We start from the raw sequence: 21,806 nt of genomic DNA, 5'->3' as shown, positions 1-21,806 counted from the left end.
TGTTCTCAACTTCAACTTTATTGTCAAATATGCTATATACACAACATACAGCACAGATGAGATTACTTCCTCTTTCCCGCATGCCAAGATAAATAAGTGTAGAGCAAATAAGCCCAGCACAAAAAAATGACTTCCACATTCTTTGTTTCAAGTGACTCAGATCTTTGGAATGGATGGAACAACTGTGTCCTCTTTTGGATGATTCCTGGAAATACCAATTCACCGTGTACCACAATGAAATTTGATAACATGAAGTTTTGAATGTGATTAACACATCCAAGGCAATGTATTGATAAAATAATGTTCCCACCGTAAGTGATTATAAGGCTTGGAAGGGCATTCTCAAGTAAAGAACATCACGCAAGTTTCTCACTTCTTTGGCTTTCTAACAATTTTAGAAACTTTAAACACCGGCATCCGATCCTGGTGGTCTTACATATCTGAGATCACTCTCAAAGTGGTATGATCTGGTCAATCGTCCCTGGTCCATATAAAAAGAGAAGCTGATCGGTAGCTCGTCCTCTTTTATTTTGCCTGGCTAATTCTTCTCGCATGAAAGCCATGACAAGGCGAACGTGCAGGCTGCATTGCGGTCTTGAGTTCAGCACGTGAGCCTTACATGAAGGACATCCGGAGCACGAAACCAAAGAGGACGGTTTCAGATTTAACACCATGTTTGCTGGTTCTTGGGAATGAGCGTTTTCTCTGTACAACGGAATCTCCCCAAACCGACAACCATTATAGCGGAAAACTTTCTTATTGTGCTTGTAACTTCCACACTTTCAGCGGTCGAAAACTCCCATATTCTCCTGCGCCTTCCCCTCACCTTTATTTCCTATTAATAATACTCTGTGTTAATAAATTGTGTGCACTATTTCAATCAGCCTGGTGCATTGAATCCATTTTCTTGGGATTACTAATTCATCTCAGAATTAAAAGAACTCAAAGTAATAATGTAATTTAAAAATTTATCAGTGTAGGATATTTTAGCGTCTTTCAGAGAAAAAGATAAAAAAAGACAGTATTTTACACAACACAAATAACAAATAGAAGCAAGGTAAAAAAAAAGTATGCATATAAAAATTAAAAGATATGCAAGGTTTTGAATTATGAAATTGTGCAAAGTATAGCAGGAGTCTAAACACAACAGCTTTGCTTTGATTTAGCAAAAGGCAGAAGGATAGGAGGGAGTAGGGCAGGGAGAGAGTTCAGAGTCCTGACAGCATGTGGAAGAAGCGGTCCTTGAGCCTGCTGAATCCGGCCCTGCGATTTTACCAGGTTTCTTGAAAACAATATATTATATAAAACAATATATTATATAAATATATCATATATAAATTATGATCACATGATAATGAAACAGAATTGCATGAGGTTAACTGATGCCCCTTTGTTAAACGTGGAAAAATATACAAAAATAAAGTAATCTTTAGTATTCAACATTATTAAACTTTTTAAATGTTATGTCATATAAAATAAAATAAAAAGTTTATTTTTCCCAATAGCTCACTTTTCGGTTTTGTACCGGAGTTCCACTTTATCCAGGAAGCGAAGAATCCTAAGGAGTAGACGAAGAAGAGTAACCCGGAAGTGCTTCGGCTAACTCATCGAAAGCTAGTATTACTGTCAGGTTAGTCAACATGTCAACTATTTATAGTGTTTTATAAGATTTTCGTGTTACGTTTGTGAAGACGTGTTTTGTTGTGACTGACATTTCTCATCGTGACTGTAGTTGTTGACTTTTGGGGCTCTTGTTTTGTTTTTATGCTTCTTGGTTTTATAACAGGCGTAGTCATGGTAGTCACTGTGAGTGCGAGATAAAATCATCAGAATTTGACACCATTTTAGTCACCATCAGTGTTGTAACGAGAGTTGTTGGTAAGGTGCAGTGCTTAAGAAATAATGATCAGGAGTGTTTTGGTGTTGAGAATAGTTTAGTAGTTGGTAGTCAACGCTGGTAGTATGAATGTTAAAGAGTAATGGTTATAGTTTCCCTGTTGTGATGCTCTATGTGAATAAACTGTCATTCCCCTTTTACTCCAAGGCAAACCTCAAATAAAATTGATGTTGTGACTGACGTTGTTTCCTCTATTGCTCATATATTTAGGATGAGTCAGCCAGCCGATGAGTTCAAAAGCAGTGAAGAGGAACCAGTGGACCGGGAAGACTTTTTTGATTGCCAGGAATCGTTGGACAAGCCAGATCATGGAGATCAGGACAAACGACACACAAAAACAGACACGAGACACGAACCAGCAGATGACAAAAGCACAGACCCACTCGAGGGAAATTCTGACGACGATTTAAAGGACTGTGAAGGGGAGGTGATAGACGACGAGCAGGAAGAAGAGGAGGAGTTGTTGACAGAGGAGGAAAAGGAGGTAAAAGCGCATGACAATAAATCTAAAGCTCATCGTCACATGTTAACCGGCCATGCTTAACGTTTTTTAATTTCTCACCTTAGAGCCGACGACTGCAAAGTCTCACCCTAAAGGAGGAAGGAAACCGCCTCTTTAAAAATGGAGGTAAGCCCTACCACCGTATAGTAGTATAAACTAGTTGGATTTGTGTAATCAGCATCTAGTGTCCGACTCATTTTAGTTTAGGGGGCATCAGCACTCAATATTGATTTCAAATGGGTCAAAACAGTATGGGTACAGCCTAATAAGTCCCAAATTAAAAGAGAGATACTATATGTTTCTATATGTGGTTGTCAGCGCAACATCTGTAAGGAAAAAAATAGCAAAAAATTATTTTAGAGACACACAGTAATTCATTTACTTTCATCAAGAACCAAAGAAAATCTTGGCCCATGATTTGTATGTTTGGCATCTTTGGTTCAGAGTAGACCATATATGTCAAAGTCAAAGGCCGGGGGCCAAATACTCTTTACCTGCGAGAAGGTTTTTTACAGCCCCTGAGATGATCCAGATTTACGGGTATTATACACGAAGAATCATTGTGTATTATTTTTTTCACTGAACGTTAGTCCTCTTTGAAGAAAGTGTTGTATGGCTGACTCCCTATTGGTGTGTGAGTGTGTGTGTGAATGGGTAAGTGTGAGCACATTGTAAAGCCCTTTGGGAGGTCATTGACTTGAAAAGCGTGATACAAATGCAGGCCATTTACCATTTTACCATTTGTTTTGGTTCACATATTATTGTACATAATTGTATATCAGTCCAATTACAATATTTCAGTTAATTTTATGGTAAATGCTCTGCTTTTTATAAAGCTCTTTTCAAGTCATCGAAGACCTCCCAAAGCGCTTTACACTTACCCATTTACATCGCACTTACACACCTATAATGGCGACAGGCACGCAAGTTGCCTACCCGCTCATCAGGGGCATTCGGGTTCAGTGTCTTGCCCAAAGACACATTAAACAAGGACGAGCTGAGAATCGAACCTGCGACCTCCTGAGCTAGAAATTTGTTTTGTCTTTTTTTTTTTTTAAATACTTGTTTATACTGTTCATATTCTAGCTGTTATTCATTATTTACTGTCGCACTGCTGTAACAAAAGAGATTACCCATTGTGGGACAAATAAAGGATTATCGTATCTTTCCTTTAAAGTAGATTTAAACCACTTTTGCCAAAAGAAAAAGGCAACTGATGGTGCCTGAGTAATAATAATCGCTTCTTTCATTTACTTTTCATGTTTTTGGCCTGTTGAAAACTGAACATTACTTACTGAGTGATAAGTTTGAAGTTTAGTAGACACTCAAAATAAGGAGAGAAGACTTCAATGGATTTTGAACTTGCAAGGAGAACAGGGGTGCCAAAAACTCTGATCCAAAACTCTGACCTTTTCTTAAGGCCCTCTCCTGAGCCCTTTTTTTTTAACATCTCCTGGGTTTAAAAAGCAGACCTGCCCTTAAGGGTGTGGAAATCAGATAACAGAAACATGACAGTGCGCAATATTAGTCAAAATAACGAACTGGCATCCCATGCAATCTCCTTTGCAGGTGTCCGATATTAAAAAAGGATAAACTTATCATAATATTTAAAGACACAAACTAACCTTTTGCAATAAGTGTGTTTTTTTTCTCCCCAAAAATATCAAATGACGTAAAAAAAAATTAACTACAATGAAAAAGAAAATATACAATATCACAGAGCCGTAAGAAAATATCGCATGTTAGTTTTTCAGTAGGATTAATAAGGTTTACTTGGCTATATGCAACCTGTTAAAAAATGTCAACGTTCGATCAGTTTTGCTCTCTGTTTGTAGCCATTTTTTTTATTTGGCCCTCTGTCTGTTTGGCTTTGACACTCCTGGGTTAGACGAACACCTACCTCCAGTGCGGTCTAGACATATTCATTCAGTCTAAGTCGCTGCTGTTCGGACTGTGCTTGTGCAGATTGGTTACTGGCGGAGCAAAGCTACACGCAGGCGTTGAGTTTGTGCCCGCGTTGTTTCAGCCAAGAGCGAGCCGTGTTGTTCTCCAACAGAGCCGCTGCTAGACTGCATCTGGTAATATTCCACATTTTGATTTTTAATACTCTAAAACCAGCACGAGTCATAACTTTTAATTTGAGCTCAGTCTTATTGAGCAAAATGCTAGGTGCGGCAGATGGGGTTGATGCTAAGAGGCTAATAGGAGATTTTATATGTGTCAGGAGCGAAAGGATGAGGGGATCGCTGACTGCTCCAAAGGTGAGTGATGTCATTGTGAAGGACGCCACTTCATTGGATTTGTACACGCAATGTCAATGTAAATGCCAATTGAATATATCGCTAGCATTGGAGCTGAATCCAGACTACTTGAAGGCATTGTTGAGGAGGGCAGAGCTCTACGAGCAGACGGAACAGCTAGAAAAGGCGCTGGAGGATTACCAGAAGGTCCTGGAGCGAGACCCACAGCACACGGCAGCCAGGCAGGCCTGCATGGTGAGTTTAGGACCAACAATGGTGCCATTGGTTGCAGGGTTTTGTTCTAAAATCATTCATACTTTCTTGTGGGTAAACTGGAAGCAGAAAATATCAAAGCCTGAACAAGTACGGTCACGTATAGATGAGGGGGAAAAAAGAACTGGGGCGGGAGGTTTTTTAAAAAAAATATTCCTTGTGTTAGGGAAGGGGTGGGAAAACCTTTTTCAGTCACGGGTTTGAAAAATTTTGCAATAGGGGCCGGACCAAGGGAAAAAAATGGCTTGTTGGTGTGTTTATTTTGTCGTCTATGCTTAAATCTGATACATGGACCATTTTCATTGTACTTACATGAGGGAAAAAGATAATGTTAGCCAATCCATTTGTTCTCTTTTCTATTTACCTGCACAAGTTAGGCTTTATAGTCTTTTTTTAAAGGGACCATTTCATCCAAACCCTCGAAAAATACAAATAAATAAACTTGAATTAAAAGTAATAGCAAAGTAAAATGTTTTGAAGCATTAAATTGGATTGTTTGCGCTGGAAAAACTCAATTAGGGCTACTTCAGAAGTTTTTTATTGCAAGAAATTCAGTATCATACCATGATCCTAATGAAATATATAGTTCTTAAAGCGGTACACGAAAGGACGCAGACTAATAAATCCATGTGAGAGCTATTGTATTACCTTAAACAGAGTGTACGTGACTTAAAATAACATTGGGTTGGACTTTTCCTCAAATGTTCTCTGGTTGATAAACAAAAGTAAATATAGCTACAGTCGAATGCTCTAGGCTTTGGCTACATCATGTGCAGGGTTGGGTAGGGTTACTTTAACTGGATTACTTTCGGATTACTCCAATACCAAATATGCTAATAAAAGACAAAAGAAACTAAATATGAATAAAATTATGACTCACAACACGTGGTAAGCTTTCTCTCCTGGCTTTGATCTCCGGCAAAACTAACATAAAATGCGACATAAACAAAACGAAAATAAATCCAAACAGCTTGCCAACATCATTTTTGCCGTTCCATGTATTCCGTTACTCCCCAAGCCTGCACAAAATTTAGTCATTTTATTCATATTTACTTTCTTTTGTCTTTTATTAGCATATTTAGTATTGGAGTCATCCAAAAGTAATTGAAAGTAATCAAGTTAAAGTAACCATACCCAACCCTGATCGTGTGCACATTTTTAAAAGTGGAGCTCGTTTTTTTCTTGTGCTCCTCTCAGCTTTGTCTCGTAGGCTGTATTAAATCTGTTGGTGGGTCTGATCCAGCTGTTATTTGGCCAACCTTGTTTTAGGGGGATGGTGCAAAAAGGCAGTATATGAGCAAAGTACTCTGGCGCCATCTTGTGACATATGTTTAAAAACAATGTCACATTTTCCTGCCATCTGTTTCAAGGAATCAAGTTAAAAAAGTCCTGAGCTGCCTATTAAAAAAATTAGTTGAGGTGGGCTTTTTTTTTTTTAGTTTATCAAATGTTAAACATTAAAGTCCAATTTGTCCATGTTCCCCCAGAGGTTACCTCAGCAAATCCATGAGAAGAATGAGAAGCTGAAGGAGGAAATGTTAGGTAGGAACAAACAAAGTCCGGACGCAGCTCTTAGAACAGGGGTCACCAAAGTGAGGCTGACGGGCACCAGGTAGACCCTAAAATCACCTAAGTAGCCTGCGGACTGGTTCTGAAAATAGCTCATTGGTGATTGTTGTAATTTTCTAGGAAATATGATTTCTAACCTTCATGATGTTTAGTGGTTGAATGAGCTCATTTCAACCATACTCTGTATAACCTCTTAACATAACATAGTAAGGAAATTGTTATAAGATATTTTAGAAAAAAACATTTACTGGTAGCCCCAATCAGTGACAACAAAAGTAGCTCTCAGAATCTAAAAAGATGGTGACCCCTGTTTTAAAAATATTGCTTGATTATTAATTACTTTGATGGATGACTTGTGCTTACTCAGGTAAACTGAAAGACCTGGGGAACATGGTCCTGCGGCCGTTCGGCCTGTCCACCAATAACTTCCAGGTCAACCAGGACGCAAACACGGGCTCCTACTCCATCAACTTCGTCAACAAGCCCAACAACAACACGTGACCACGCTGATTGATCTCTGAAAATAAAAACTCTTTCCTGTTTCACCTCAAAGCCAGGTTGATCAATGACCACTCAATGAAATGTTGACAGACACTTTAATAAACACAAATCGACCAATCACTGAGCTCTCCTGGACATCAGCATCTCACGAATGTTGTCCTCCGCCTCCTTCACACTGCGTTCTAGGTACACTTTCTTCTGCTGCAAGGCAAAAATTGTGGAAAGTGGAGGTTAGAACGTCCAATGGGGAAAACTTCGGAATTATTCAAGGAAGGGCGGCCACCTCCAGTTCTTTAATTTTCTCCTCGGCCGTCTTTTGCTTAATCTTCAACTGTTTTGTGATGTCGCCCTTAGACTGCAGGATGAACCTAAAGCGCAAATTTCATGACCGAAGGATATTTTACAGCGAGCTCCCTTGCGACGGAGGCGAGCGACTCACATGCGTCCGATGCCCTCGTACATGCGCGTGTCGTCGGTGAGCATGTTGATCTCGGTGGACGTGAGGTTAGCGTGCTTCTGCACGTGATTCAGCTGCTCGATCTGCAAGTCGGCCAACTTCACCTTCTGCTGCGTGTCGATCATCTTCACGTGCAGCTCCGAGAAGGCCTGCCGACGGGAAGCTTGCTTGAATTCAGTTAGCAGTGAAGACTACTCGTTAATATCGACACAATATACCAGTTGACCATCCCACTGCACCCCAAAAAGGATGGGGAAGCTCAACCGTAAAGACTTAGCATCTAAAAAGGGTTTCGTGATGCAAGCTAGTACGAGTTAGCCCTAAGAGCAACATGGGCAGCCTATAAAACGCGGTTCAGGAACATATGGCTCATGAGCCAATTATTCATGAGTAGCCTACATCTGGCTTGGAGATAAAACAAGTGGCTTTCCAACTTTAATGTATGCGAAGCCAAAGCAACTTAGAAATTAGTAGTTCAGTCCAAAATATAAAGGGCAAAGGTTTAACTTCAGTATTGACTCACGGTGTCACAGCAACAGACCCCACTTTGGCTTTATGTCTAAAAACTAATTCATATAGAAGTCTTAAAGCAATCTATAATCACTGTTGACACTTTATGTTGAGAATACACAAAATGTAAAAACTAAACACCTGAAAAGGCCAGCCAAGCATCCGGAGCAATTTGATTGGGTGAGCGGTCATGGTATGGCGATCCCTGCCCACAGAGTGCATTCCCCTAAATACATCCGTATCCTTCTCGTTTGTAGTTTTTGGTGACATTTTTACAAAAGAACTCTGCTCACACTTGATTCGAACCCATTATTTACGACAAAAATGAAAGTCAAAATGAGCCTTAACGATTTTAAGTAACTGCGGGAAAGAGACAAATTTTAAGTAGTATAACTTGATATGGGACACAGGGCCAGGCATTATTATTTCATAGATTTGTATCAAACATCAGACAATGAAATAAAATGTTATGAAGAATTAGCTTTTGTTTGGGGAGAAGATTTGGGGGTTTTGTTCAAATATATGGTGTGTCTCAAAAAAAAAAAAAACTTGGAGCTTTCATTGCTTTGGAGTCAAAAACGTTCCTGACCCCTGCTATAGAACAATATTATAATTAAAGTTGCATGCGTTGCTGCATTACGGAGCATTTTAGGATTTCCGTGTTATATTAAATAGTCCCTATAATTACACAAAGTAATTATAAAGCTGTCAGAATCTAACGGATGCTGCGTAGAAAACTAATGTAACGGAAAGTATTTGGCAATCAATCTTATCACACTTCTACATAAAAGATGGACGGTACGTCAGACAAGTTCTCAAGTCATTTACTGAAAAAAATAATTACCGAAAGAATCTAAACCTCAACGTCAGTATTATGACTTGTGGTATTTTTGTAGTATTTCCATAGTAGTTTTTTTGTAGTACTTCTGTCATAATATTTCTGTAGGAGTATTTCCATATCATAGTATTACTGTAGTGGTATTTTTGTAGTATTTTTTAATATTACTGTAATTTAATTTTTGTAGTATTTTGCAGTATTTCTGCAGCAGTATTTTATTAGTAGATCTGTAGTATTTTCCTCGTATTAATGTATTACAATTTTTTTTTGAATTTCCTTCATATTTCTGTAGTAGTATTTTTGTATGATTTTGTATTGGTATTTGGGTAGAATTTCTGTACAAGGATTTTTGTAGTATTTCCATTGTAGTATTTCTGTCATAAAATGTGTGTATTTGTATTATTGTATCCTTGTATTACTTTAGTCATTATAGTATTTCTCTAGTATTATGTAATATTTCTGTAGTAGTATTTTTGTAGTATTTCTTTAGTAGTTTTGTATTATTTCTCTAGTAGTATTTTTGTTTTATAGTATTAGTGTAGTGGTGTTTCTGTAGTATTTCCATAGTAGTATTTCCGTAGTAGTTTTGTAGTATTTCTTTCGTCGTTTTGTAATATTTCTAAAATATTTTCTTTTTCTTTTGGGGTGTATTAGTAGTCTGTGCAGCCCTTTGAGACTTCTTGTGACTAAGGGCGTCACAAATAAACAGGACTTGACTTAACGTCCACACAGTTTGGAGTATATCATGAAACGAACATGTGAAATATTCCACCAAATTGCTGCCTTACAAAGCCTTCTCCACATGAAATGGTTTTAGCAAGTAACTGGACGTAATGCCAAAAAAACAAACATAATATATACGTCAAATGTCTTTTTGATGAATGCAACTAGGGAAAATGCATTATTATCAGATATTTACCTTCTTCAGCTCCAGATCTACGGGCGCCGCCATGTTTCTTGATGTTGTTCTGCGCATGCGCCTACTCGACTTTCGATTTGACGACACCCACGCCCCAAGAATCAACATTCAATATTTAAAAAATATATCCCAAACAATTTTATTCTGTTTTATTTGTGAAAATATACGAAATGATTGTGTTTTAAATGTATATTATTTTCAAAAAATTATGGTCAGCCGTTAAGGTAGTTCTTTAAAAGCCAGGTGATGTACAGAGAAAAATAAATTTCAACACAGGCTTATAGTTTAACAAATAATATTACACCCTAGATTATTTATGGAATATTTTTAAAACAAAATAAAAAAAAATTGTTTTTTCTTGTAGCATTGACCCCTAAGACCCGGAAGTACATCAGTTGCATTCCCGCGCGTAGATTCGAAAGACAGATTTGCACGACGAACGCTTGCATCTCGAGAAGAACTTAACCAAGTAACTAACTTAACTATAGCCGACAACAAAACACTTACTTACTACCAGCAACTAACCTGTTAGGGTTAAAATAGGATGTCGACTCCACCAAAGCTCGCACGTAGGTCGTATTTCGACAGCCCGACATCTTCTGACGGATTCTCCCGCCGACACAAGAAGATTTCCATCGAAGGGAATATTGGTAAGTTCCTTTCTTTACAAAAAACTCGACACCTCCTAAATATTCATTCATTGTGTTTCTTAATATTTAAAAATGTGTTTTTCATAGGGTAGTATACCGTAAGAATTACTTGTAATATATGTGTGTGTTTGATTAAGTAAAACTTTAAATAAATATATCTGTAAAGGAAAAATGAATTTGTATTTATCTTTGGTGTGACTTGAGCTGGTCCAGTGGAGTAGCGGGGAGATGCAATAGGGAATGCGGGTATGGTAACAGCGTATTTAATTGAAGCTGATTTTAAAACTTCCACTTGTTATTCTTCACTCATGCCGGGTGAGTACAAAGTAGAGCTGCAACTAACAATTGTTTTAATAGTTAACTAGTCAATGTCTGCTAAAACGATTAGTTGAAGTCAAGGCACGTCTATTTGTAGACACAGGATTACAAATGCATCATCCCCTGATCTTAAACCAACATGCGAGCGAGGAAAAACTCAAAACCTCAGTACGAATTATCTGAACATTTTTAATTATGAAGTTCATTTAATTATGTGGCAAATCATAATAAACTCAAGAAAAATGGGAATATTAAAAATCAATCTTTTGTTCAGGGATCAGAATTTTCCGCGGATCCGCGGATTTCCGCTGTTTTTGAACCCCAAAGGCATTCCGACTTTTTCACTTTTTCTCTTGCGTAGCAAACAAATTCAAAATCCGACTGTCCGAGGGGGGGGGGTTTCCGCCCTGCTTTATTCCTGGACCCTGGCTATTTCAGCTGAAAATGAAAATCTCCATTCTGATCCCTGTTTGTTAAAGATACTAAAGATTCGTATGATAATTAAATAAATGTGCCCTATCTAATACCAATCAGGCACAGTGCTTGGTCAGTTGAGTTATCAATTCAAAAATAAACCCCTGTCCGGTATTTAGAGACAGGCAAATTCAAATCTAAATAAAAATGTTCATCCCTGTACACCAAGAACTTATCAGCAGCTGTAAAACAGTAAATAAAACCGATATGTGCATTTTGTGAAGTACAATCAGTGGTCAACTGGAAACTCTAACAAAATAACTCAACAATTCTCATTAGTTTGAAATCAAAATGACTTAAGACTGCATGCACTTAATTTCAATTTTTGTTTTTCAAGCACAGTGGAATAACTCTGAACCTTGCTTACAGCAAAATAAACACGTATAAAATGGACAATGTTATCTCAACTAGGGGTGCAACTAACGATTAGCTCCATAATCGATGAATCGGTAGATTATTTATTTTGATTAATCGATGAATCGGATTTCTAATTCCCCTCCTATTTCTTCAAATATTAAAGTTATGGACAGATAGAAAAATATCCTATGATATAAAACATTTAAAAAAAAAAAGTTTTTTAATGAACTTGATAAATAAAAAATGCATCTAAATGTATGCTAAACACCTACAAATATGTAAGATGCTCTTTTCCTACTATCTTATCCACAGATCATATTAAATTTGGACTTATACAAAACAAAAAATAAAAGGCAATACATTTGAATTTGTGTCGATTTTTTTTTATCCACAAAAAAAAATAAAAGGTAGACAATCCCTCTTTTCAAAATGTCGTCAACACATTTGTTTTTGGGGGGTTCAATTTTGTAATATGATTAACATTGCCAATATAAAAAAAATGATATATGCTCAAGAATTTGCCCCTCGGGTAGAGTTAAAGATAATTCTTATCTTTCTTTTTACTTTATTTTATAATTATTTCCCATTGTTTTTCTTCTGTATTTCTGTCTGTTCCCTTGAAAATAGTAACTTTGTCTCATGTAATTGAAACTTATGTCAATTTATTTTGTAAATGATGCAATGTTCAAAATTTGGTCTAAAAAAAATGTAACTTTTGTTCTTTTTTTATATAAAAACTATCTTGGCGCCCTCTGCCAAGCCAAAGCGGTACTACACTTCCCAGAGTCGCAACGAAATGGTGTGCACTGAAATGAAATGAAATGATCTGCATTTATATAGCGCTTTTCAAGTCAATGACTTCCCAAAGCGCTTTACATTGTGCTTCACATTTCCCAATAGCGGCCGTGATCTGTGCAGCCATGTAAGGCGCTAACCTGCGTATTGGGGGTTCAGTGTCTTACCCAAAGACACTTCGGCATGTAACATGGACAAGCCGGGATTCGAACTGGGATCCCTTAATCCTAAAACGACCGCTCTACCTCCTGAGCTACTGCCGCCGCACTCTAATTTGCATTGATTTAACGTTCTTGTTGGCTCATAAATCACGCGATACAACGAATCTGATGAAATCCTAACTCTTTCAATCATCAATTTTGTTGATTCGTTGTTGCAACACTCATCCCAACAATATCGCCTTGAATGTTCCTGGGATCTTACGAAGGTGAATCAGACTCCATTTTGTTTGTGCACCGCTGCGTACTGCCATGATACACAAGGTCTGCTTTGCTGCCCACTTACGAACGAGATAGGTTCCGGACGATTGTTCGTAAGTTAAAGTTGTTCAGAAGTTGCTTAAGTGCTATACTTTGTATGTTTAAGGCTTGTATAAGTAACCTGTGTTGTTTTGCACTAAAAAAATAAACATTTTATAAAATAATATGCTCTATAAAGATAAGTAAAGTTAAGTTTAACTTACTTTTGGAAGATGAGCTTCAAGAGTTAGGCGACTTCCCCCTCCATGGTAAAAAGTAGTCGAAAAAAAGCATTCAAACTATTTTCTCGACCGCATCAAGCTTTCTTATTCCACTACTATTTCAAATGAAACGGCTCGCCTCTTCTTTACACTTTACACCAACCATATTGAATGGATGTCACGATATTAAACAATAAAAATGTCAAAGTTCTTAGCACGCTGGAGATAAAGTATAGAATGTCTACACACGAACTAGGAAGAGGAAGCGGATTTCTTCTTCTGGGTAGATGCTGCGTGACCTCCCACAGCGCCACCACACGCCGGTAGCGGCAGAAAGAAGCACTACACTACTGCCCTGTACTTGGAAAACGGTGCACACAATACAAAATCTAACTTACAGCAATGTCCGGATATTTTTCGACATCCTGAAAAAAATGTTCTTATCTACAGTTTTATGTAAGTTGAATGGTCGTAAGTAGGGGAGTATCTGTAGTGTTCTTGTTTGTTGTATCCAGGCTAAAAAATCTCTCAAAGTTTTGGTACACATGCGATATTGAGGCTGTCATTTCTGTATGTTACTGCTGGAGACGGGGACTCTATTTGACATAAGTGTCTCTCAGCAGAGATCATAATCATGTGGGATGCCTCACTCTGTTGGAAAAACGTCTAGCGAGAAAATCACAATAGAATTCATTGTCGACGAGGTCTATTATCGATTTTTTTTTTTAAACATCGACTCACACAAAGAACCTTGTTTTAATCGTCCCTAACTAATGTGTCATTTGCGGTTACAGCGGCGGGCAAGTCCACGTTTGTGCGTCTCCTGGAGGAGGCGTCGCCAGAGTGGGAGGTCATACCTGAGCCCATCGGCAAATGGTGCAACATCTACAATCAAAGCGAGGACGTCTCGCAGGTAGATGACGGAAAAGACGCACGATTTATTTTTTTGTCTGTTATAGTAAAGACGCACATGGTTGGGGCAATAAGGTGCACTCAATAACATCCCTCTTTCTCAGGAGCTGAGTTCCTCGCAGAAGAATGGCGGAAATCTGCTGCAAATGCTTTACGACAAGCCAAGCCGCTGGTCGTACACCTTCCAGGTATGGCGGCAGCGCCTGGACTCGCAACACGTGTCAGCCACCTTACTTCCCATGTGTGTTTTCCAGAGTTATGCCACCCTCAGCAGAATCCGGGCCCAAATTCGGCCACCGTCGATCAAACTCCAGCAGGCGGAAAATCCCATCCAGTTGTTCGAGCGCTCGGTCTACTCTGACAAGTGAGCTTGCTGCCACCACTAGAGGGAGCATTTTAATGGAAACATAGTCTCAATCCGTGTTTTTCATCACTGTGCTATGAGGCCTTGTCCGATGTGCCACAGGAGGTTTTTTAGTTTCATCGAATGGTGACGACAAATTGAACATTTGCATTTGGTTCCAAGTACAGCGGTACCTCTTTATACAGCAATCTCTAAACACGAGCATTTGGGTTCACAAGTTTTTTTATTTTACAAAAATCTTGCTCCCTATCCATCGAAAATCTAGATCTAGTCCCAGAGGCTCCTATTGGAGACCAGTCATGATTGCGCATGCAAACTACTTCAGCCAAAAGCATAAAAATTGTGCTGTAGAGTTCTTTTGTGTTTGTTCATTTAAAGTTAAAGTAACTTTCATATTAAGTGTACAGTAAGTGCTTACGTATAATCAACAATCTCTCAATAGCATGCCTGTCAACTTCTGCCAATTGATCCCCTTATCAATGATTGCAAATTCTATTTATTTAGTGATACACTAACCTTACTAACCTAATGCGGCACCTATATACTCACAACAAGACAGACTATGTAGAAAGCTATGACAATGAGTCGTCTGCTGCCATGGACGTTTTGGAATGTTTTACTGTGTACACAATGTGAAATTATCAACAAAAAAAATAGAAAATATGGGGAAAACATACCTTAAAATTCAGACTATAGAGCACACCGGATTATAAGCCGCACCTGACTATAGGCCACATGTGCTCACATTGAAACATGATATATTTACCATGAAAGACGACACACAGAAGGTTTTTTTAATGATATACGGTAGTTGAACCCCTTAACGTTCTGACGGCCTGCTGGTGGGCCACAGGACTTGATACTGTAAATATGTGTCTGTACGATGCCATTTCAAAATATACTTATCAGAGAAACATCACGATCAAAAACTATAAAGCGGGGTTGACTCAACACTACTTTGCCTGTCTGTCTTCAACTTCTTTGAATGTCCGTTAAAACTGCTTCGTTACATCATGGACAATCCATACAATCCAACCGCGTAAAATATTTTTTCCAAAACACACGACAATGCCGGCAGATAAATACAAATCTGCCTAAATTACTTCTGCTTTGTTGGACGTTGCTTCCTGTAATCTGTTCGTTTCGCCACACTATTTCCGTTTCCAAATAAACAGACTTGTAAAATGATTCCCGATTTGGTAGTTAGCCCTCCCCTTTCGATTGACACTTATCCCATGATGAGTGTCTGTCCATGCTAGTTTTATTCATGCACAAAGCGCAGTAACCTTAAAACTGCGTCTTCTTCGACACATATATTCCACCTGTCTTACTCTTACGTTTGCAGCTCGGGCGCCCCCTGGCGGTTGCTAGACAAAATGCATAAATGAGCCACGTCATTGCTTAAGCTGCAGGGTTGAAACCTTATGATAAGTCGCGGCTTATAGTCTGAATTTTACTGTAACTGGGCAGTAGGACTGTCGCGAATATTTTTAACATTCGCGATTACAGTCTTTTTGTCATCATTTTGGGTTTAGATACGTGTTTGCGTCCACGTTAATGGAAAGTGGAAGCCTGAGTGAAGTGGAATGGAGTGTGTACCAGGACTGGCACAGCTGGCTTCTCAACACCTTCCATGACCATATCGCCTTGGACGCCTTCATCTACCTCAGGGCCGAGCCGCAGGTGATTAGGATAAGAATTTTTCTGTTCGCCAACTTGCCCTCAGATGTCTTGACCTGACATCTTCTCTTCTTTCTTTTTTTTTTTTTTTCTTCTTCCTTTTTTATTCAGCGTTGTATGCAACGTCTGATCCAGCGCGGCCGTGAAGAAGAGAGCGAAATTCCTCTGGAATATTTGGAACAACTCCACCAGAAACACGAGGACTGGCTCTTCCATCGGAATCTCAGGTTTGTTTGATATATTTTCTAGGTAAATGGTCTGCATTTATATAGCGCTTTTCAAGTCACTAAGGACTTCACAAAGCGCTTCACAATGTGCTTCACACTCATTCATTCACACACACACACACACACTCATACACCAATAGCAGCATCGGCCAAGCAAGGCTCCTACCTGCTTATCGGGAGCAACAACAGTAAAAAAACAGGAAATACTAATAAAAACATGTTTTTGAGTGCAAATTTTGTCCACATTGTCCCTTTATATAAAATACTACGACAGAAAAACTACCAAATCCTACAAAATTACTACAAAACAAAATAGTAAATTAAATGTTCTAAAACAGGAGCCTAATACTGTTTATTCTTTTGCTTTTGTTCCAAAAAGAAAAAAATACTATAGAAATACAACCATAATACTACTAAAGATTTAATACCAGAGAAATACTACGAAAATACAATTACAGCAATATTACAAAAATATTAAAGAAATTCAACAAAAACACTATTATGAAAATAGTTAAAACATATGCAATCTATATATTTTAGTGAACCCTCGCTATAACGCGGTTCACTTTTCACAGTCTTGCTACTTCACTGATTGTGTTCTGCATTAAATTTGGCTAAACAGTCTCTCCGATTAAAGTTCACATTGATGATTACGATCATTATTTGACAGTATGGTGGTTATTTGCAAGAAAAAAACGTTTATACATTACTTTAATTTGTTAAACAAATGCAGGCCCTTTTAAGCATTTTTGGTTTTAGTATATGATCGATAACTAATCCCCAATTTATCGCGTTTAATAGGTACCATAATCCCCCGCAGTGTGAAAAATCCACAATATTGACAGTTTTTGTGGTTTTCTTGAGAAAATATTCATCCGAAGAAAAGAGAATTGTTTTGGCTTGACTTAAACGATTTGCTTTTACTTAGTCATATCATAGTTAAGTTTTTTTTATTCTTTTTTGACAGTATGGGCAAAACCACCTACTAAATTCTCGTGAACGTATACTCTCAATGATTTTCTATTGAAATACTTGTTAATGTTTACTTTATGGATTGAAACAAAATAGTTTTAGTTGCTCTGATTAATCAATAGGTTTATTGATCTTGAAAAGAATTGTTTGTTGCACTCCTGCAATATTGACTGCACAACATTTTCACTATTACGAAGTTTGTGTATTTATTTATTCATTTGTTTTTATCACTTGCCATAAACAATCGTGTCAAAGCAACAGTAAAAAGAGGAAAATTAAGAGATTGATGGATGATCATTTGCAGGCTGGACTTTGAGTACCTGAACGAAGTTCCCATCCTGGTTTTAGACGTCAATGATGACTTCAAGAACGATCATATCAAACAGGAAGCCATCAATGAAAAGGCAAGTATGTTATACAGCTCTGAACCCTCAGTACCCAAAAAACATTAAAATACCAAAGTAATGCATATATATTAAGTCCTACTGATTCGTGTGTGATGGGTTTAAGCTCTAGTAGACACTAAAATATAGAAAGAAGACATAAATTGATTTTGAAGGAGAGGGAGAAGTCTTTAGACAGGGACTTCAAACCCATTCTAAGCCCTCTTTTTTTTTTTTTTTTTAATATTCAAGAATCAGCCCTAAGGCGTGTCAGAATCAAAGAAGAGAAACATGATTGGCCGATGGTTACGGTGATGTAATAATCAAAACAACAGTGCACAAAAATAGTCAAAATAACAAACGGGCATCGTATGAAATCACATTTGCCAGTGTCCAATATAAAAAACAGAATGCATGTATCAGTGATTTAAATATGTATTATAAATAAATATACATGTAATTGAAAAATGAAATTCAATATAAGTTTTTAGTGATGTGACTTAAGCTGGTTGAGTGGAGTAGCGGGTGGATGCAGAAACAGTAAATGCTTTAAACGCCTCCTTAGTTTTATTAATAGTCCCAATTGTCGATCGGGTAGCCATTCATGTTCCTTATTTTTATTTCTTGACAATCGCAGGTTTCATTTTATTTTTTCCAGCATTGTAGCAAAAATACAATTTTGTATCGCGGTCTCGCAAAACCTTATATGAGACACACTAGAATTTGAACTGAATGAATATGGAGAAAAGCATTGTGGGAGGTAGGTCAGCCAATAGCCTATCGGCATATTCGTGATGCAAACCAATAGCAGACTGCCATCTAATGACGGTGGCCAATAGCATACAGCTATCGCTGAGATGTAACTCTACATTAGCATGAACCCCACAAACTTTAAAATTTGAAGTTATTTGTCCATTAACATAATTTGTTGTTGACGTCATATTGTGGAGGAGATGCTGTAAAGAGGGGCAGAAAAAACAGAATTTAGTGAAAACTTTGTAAAGTGGGTATGCCAAATCCCTTTATTGTAATCCTCAATAGCTACCCCTGATTTCTTGTTGTTTTTGTTGTTTGCAGGTCAGAGAGTTTCTCTCCACGCTATAAAAGAAGAGGTCTTTTTTTTTGTGGGAAAGGGGGGGGGTCTTCTGATGACACCCCTTTGAGATCAGCCCATCCGAAGGTACATCCAGATCAACCCCGACAACCACTTTTTGTATATATTTTTTAAATGATTTTTACAAGGACTCTTACACGGTATGTTTTATTTGTTCAGTGAATGAGTGACAATAAATATTTTAAAGGGAGCTAACGTTAGCAATCATTGTCGGAGCAATTGCGCAAGCGCTTCTCGGGCCGTCAATGTTCAACCTCCTCCGAGACGTCAAACGTTCCCCTCCAGAACCTTTTGTGGTGTTTTCAGCTGGTGACCTTCAGTCTGGTCCACTTGTTTGTTGCCTCAAATTGCAGGGGTGAATTCCTAGGAAAAGCTGCTGCTTTTGTGGTACTTGACTTGGCTGTTCCAGTCTTATACAATGGACAAACATATTGTCATTGTTATATCACCATATTATAAGCAGCGCATTTGAAAAATGTGCGCTCACAGGTTTGAGTTCTAGCACTCTCTGGTGGCTGGTGTATTACTGCAATACAAATTTATGTAGGACTGTTTTGCCACTGTCACTTGTATACAAACAAAATCGTATGCTTTTTCCTAAAAATATATAATGATGTGCTTTCATGGATTGGAAAGTGCTTGAATGTGGGATAAAGTGCTTGCAAATGCTTGAAATTGTTGCAATGTTTCTCAAAATGCAACAATTTTGGCTCTCTTGGCTTCGCTTTGCCATTGCAGTTCTTCCCTTGTGATCAACTCTTTGAGTGACAGATGTTTCTCCCGAATGGGAAGTAGTGGTACTGGCCAATTTTTGCCATTTTTGACTCCTTTTTGAAGGCCTACAGAAAATGTAGCTCTGTAGCTATACAGGCATAGGAAACATAAAAATAAATCTTGAACCCTCATCTTTTATTGAAAAATTAGTATGCTTCTACCTGTTACTATGGTGTAGTAAACAAAAGTTGAACATTGCTAAGTTTCTTGAAAATGCTCATTTCCAAGAAAACTTCTGAGAAAATTCTCTCTGAGAAAGGATGCATTTCAAGCAGCAATTTTGTTACAATGATTTTTTTTTAATGTATACATTTTGATACCTACAATATCTAAATGAGGCTTTCCATTAGTGACATAACATTATATTGAAAGAACATAGCTTATGCATGAACTTTGCAAGAACTTCTCATCCCCCACTATTTCCGGTGACGTGATCGCCTGACTCTGAATGTCATGGCAATCGCGTAGGTGCACAAAACATCATCCCTCTCGTCACTACGATTACAAAGGCACATTGTCATCTTTTTTTTGAAAGAATAAAGCTTTTATCACAACACGGTGTAATACGGTGGATACACGAACAATAAAGGACAACAAGTGTTGACAAAGTACTGATCAAAGCCACTCCTGCCATTTAGTGGTTATTTATCATATTGATAGAATTCCCAGGGACTTGATACTAACTGATGAGCCGTGCCAAAGTCTTAAGAATAGTTTTGTTTTCAAACAAATTTTTACCTTTTGACACTCAGGGACAATGCTTCTAAAAACGTATTTATATGTTACGGCACTGAATGAGTTAACAGCCTCTGGCATTGGTTTGTACAGCCTTTGAAGCATCATCCCAAGAGGACAGGTGCACCTAAACAGGGCACTATGAAATGTCTATTAGTGCATGGATTATGTATCAATAATGGACATTGATATTCTAGCGGAAAGAACTTCCTGCTACATATTACTCATTTTTACCCAAATCCTATATTTCTTCAAATATTTGCACACGTTTTGTTCAGATCTACAAATATATTTGCGATTTGCTCAAGATCTTGAATTCTGTTAGGAATTAAAATGTATCATTTGGCAAATTGTTCGAATTAGTTATCTGACTCCATTAACCAAACATAACCTTCATTCACTTAACAATGCATGCTCGTTTCTTTCTGTAAAAAGACGGACAAGAGACTGGTATTTCCACACGGGGGCAGATTTATTTTCTTTCTTAATTTAACTAAGTGAACTCCATCAAATTAGCCGAATTAGTGTCTCTCTCGTTCTCCCTTGATCTTCTCCGATCTTCTCACGTCTTTTCACAAGCTGGCCTGCCGGCTCCTCTCATGGGCGTGCCGACTCCTCCCATGGGGGCGCCAGGTGCCAGCTTCACCACCTCCTCGCCGAAGGGTGTTGCGATGTTTGTCCTTGTGCGTCTGGCCTTCTCCCGTCAGCACTCACAGGAATTCTGTTATCAAAATACGTCTGATGCATTCTAGACAGCCTAACCCTTTAATGTACCTTGAAAAAAACAGTCGGTGAATCTCTCTACTGCATCAAACTGAGTACATTTACTTACTTTGCAGTTAATTTTATAATATCCTTTATAGTCAAATGTATTAAATCCTTCAATTCATATCTTGACCAATGCGCACAGAAGAGTAAAAATTGCCTATGGAAATCCCAGATATATTTCTAACTCAAATATTTGATTCGCACCTGAGTTCCTCTTTTAATGTTCTAGTGAAATTTGAAAATTGGCTCTGAAAGACCTTAAAAGTGCTTGAACTTGGCCATAAAAAGGAGTACGAACCCTGTATGATATTGACACAATATATTGTAATCATATAAGCAGCACATTTAAAAATGTGAAGTATACCAAGTTTACAGTTGTAACACACACTTTGGTGACTGGTTTATTGCTGCAATTGAATTTTATGTAGGAATGTTTTGCTACAGACACAATCTTTTTTTTCTTACGATATACTCTCAATTGGTTGTTGTATCTTGGTTTGTGATATTTATTGCATCGTGTCGTGGTTTCATGACATCTGGATAGCCTTATTAATGACTTTCAAAGTGGTTAAAGGTTAATAATCCGTAAGTAAGTCGAGCTGCACTTTCATATGGAAATTTCGACATTGTTTGCGCTCAGCCACTTGATGGCCCTTTGGAATGTGCTGGCCTACAAGTTTCTCTTGTCAGGCCAAGGAAAGAACGAGAGGCCCTTTGGAGTTTCGTGTCCTTTTAGAAACACATCATGGAAATTTAAAGTAGTTTTTTTTTAACAGTATGATATATTTTGCTGAAAATGATTGCATCTTATTTTAGTATATGGAATGGCTGTAACATTGCAGAAATGTATTTTAGAGCTTTGATTCCATTACAGTGATCCAGTTAGATCGTAACATTT

At 37.9% G+C, this 21,806-nt stretch overlaps 3 protein-coding genes across 5 annotated transcripts; 2 read left to right on the top strand and 1 right to left on the bottom strand.

Moving 5' to 3' along the window:
• Positions 1–1,547: 1,547 nt before the first annotated feature.
• Positions 1,548–7,033, top strand: ttc1 (tetratricopeptide repeat domain 1). 2 transcript variants are annotated; one of them, XM_088321371.1, is made up of 8 exons: positions 1,548–1,630; positions 2,108–2,381; positions 2,465–2,525; positions 4,365–4,477; positions 4,624–4,660; positions 4,746–4,894; positions 6,400–6,454; positions 6,849–7,033. In XM_088321371.1, exons 2-8 carry the CDS (start codon positions 2,109–2,111, stop codon positions 6,980–6,982), a joined length of 822 nt encoding a protein of 273 aa, XP_088177497.1. In that variant the 5' UTR covers positions 1,548–1,630; position 2,108; the 3' UTR covers positions 6,983–7,033. The 2 variants fall into 2 exon arrangements, with proteins under 2 accessions (XP_088177497.1, XP_088177498.1); XM_088321372.1 differs by lacking the exon at positions 1,548–1,630 and adding an exon at positions 1,718–1,878.
• Positions 7,034–7,063: 30 nt separating this feature from the next.
• pfdn1 (prefoldin subunit 1) lies at positions 7,064–9,782 on the bottom strand. Of its 2 annotated transcripts, none has more exons than XM_088321373.1 (4): positions 9,707–9,782; positions 7,422–7,588; positions 7,266–7,350; positions 7,064–7,183 (listed from the first exon to the last, which is right to left on the bottom strand). In XM_088321373.1, the coding sequence occupies exons 1-4, from the start codon at positions 9,761–9,763 to the stop codon at positions 7,100–7,102; spliced, it is 393 nt and encodes a 130-aa protein (XP_088177499.1). In that variant the 5' UTR covers positions 9,764–9,782; the 3' UTR covers positions 7,064–7,099. The 2 variants fall into 2 exon arrangements, with proteins under 2 accessions (XP_088177499.1, XP_088177500.1); XM_088321374.1 differs by having other exon boundaries at positions 7,422–7,606; positions 9,707–9,740.
• A 316-nt stretch (positions 9,783–10,098) lies between these two features.
• On the top strand, positions 10,099–18,821 carry LOC148349116 (deoxycytidine kinase 2). The gene is made up of 8 exons (XM_088321014.1): positions 10,099–10,356; positions 13,774–13,892; positions 13,996–14,079; positions 14,146–14,255; positions 15,791–15,938; positions 16,047–16,162; positions 17,439–17,538; positions 18,595–18,821. The coding sequence occupies exons 1-8, from the start codon at positions 10,251–10,253 to the stop codon at positions 18,619–18,621; spliced, it is 810 nt and encodes a 269-aa protein (XP_088177140.1). The 5' UTR covers positions 10,099–10,250; the 3' UTR covers positions 18,622–18,821.
• The last annotated feature ends 2,985 nt before the right edge of the window (positions 18,822–21,806 follow it).

Source organism: Urocampus carinirostris, chromosome 17, assembly GCF_059441175.1.
Source record: "Urocampus carinirostris isolate Australia breed hairy pipefish chromosome 17, RoL_Ucar_1.0, whole genome shotgun sequence".
Classification (NCBI taxonomy): domain Eukaryota; kingdom Metazoa; phylum Chordata; class Actinopteri; order Syngnathiformes; family Syngnathidae; genus Urocampus; species Urocampus carinirostris.
Note: the sequence above shows the minus strand (reverse complement) of the source record. Positions and strands in the feature narration are given on the sequence as shown.

Bases quoted from the DNA above. Each gene is read 5' to 3' on its own strand.
- ttc1 (XM_088321371.1), top strand. From the start codon at position 2,109: ATGAGTCAGCCAGCCGATGAGTTCAAAAGCAGTGAAGAGGAACCAGTG. The intron at 4,661-4,745 runs GTGAGTGATGTC...ATATATCGCTAG, and splicing joins GATCGCTGACTGCTCCAAAG to CATTGGAGCTGAATCCAGAC. The intron at 4,895-6,399 runs GTGAGTTTAGGA...ATGTTCCCCCAG, and splicing joins CAGCCAGGCAGGCCTGCATG to AGGTTACCTCAGCAAATCCA.
- pfdn1 (XM_088321373.1), bottom strand. From the start codon at position 9,763: ATGCGCAGAACAACATCAAGAAACATGGCGGCGCCCGTAGATCTGGAG. The intron at 7,351-7,421 runs GTGAGTCGCTCG...TTTGCGCTTTAG, and splicing joins TACGAGGGCATCGGACGCAT to GTTCATCCTGCAGTCTAAGG. The intron at 7,184-7,265 runs GTGGCCGCCCTT...TTTGCCTTGCAG, and splicing joins AGAAAATTAAAGAACTGGAG to CAGAAGAAAGTGTACCTAGA.
- LOC148349116 (XM_088321014.1), top strand. From the start codon at position 10,251: ATGTCGACTCCACCAAAGCTCGCACGTAGGTCGTATTTCGACAGCCCG. The intron at 13,893-13,995 runs GTAGATGACGGA...CCTCTTTCTCAG, and splicing joins AAAGCGAGGACGTCTCGCAG to GAGCTGAGTTCCTCGCAGAA. The intron at 17,539-18,594 runs GCAAGTATGTTA...TGTTGTTTGCAG, and splicing joins AGGAAGCCATCAATGAAAAG to GTCAGAGAGTTTCTCTCCAC.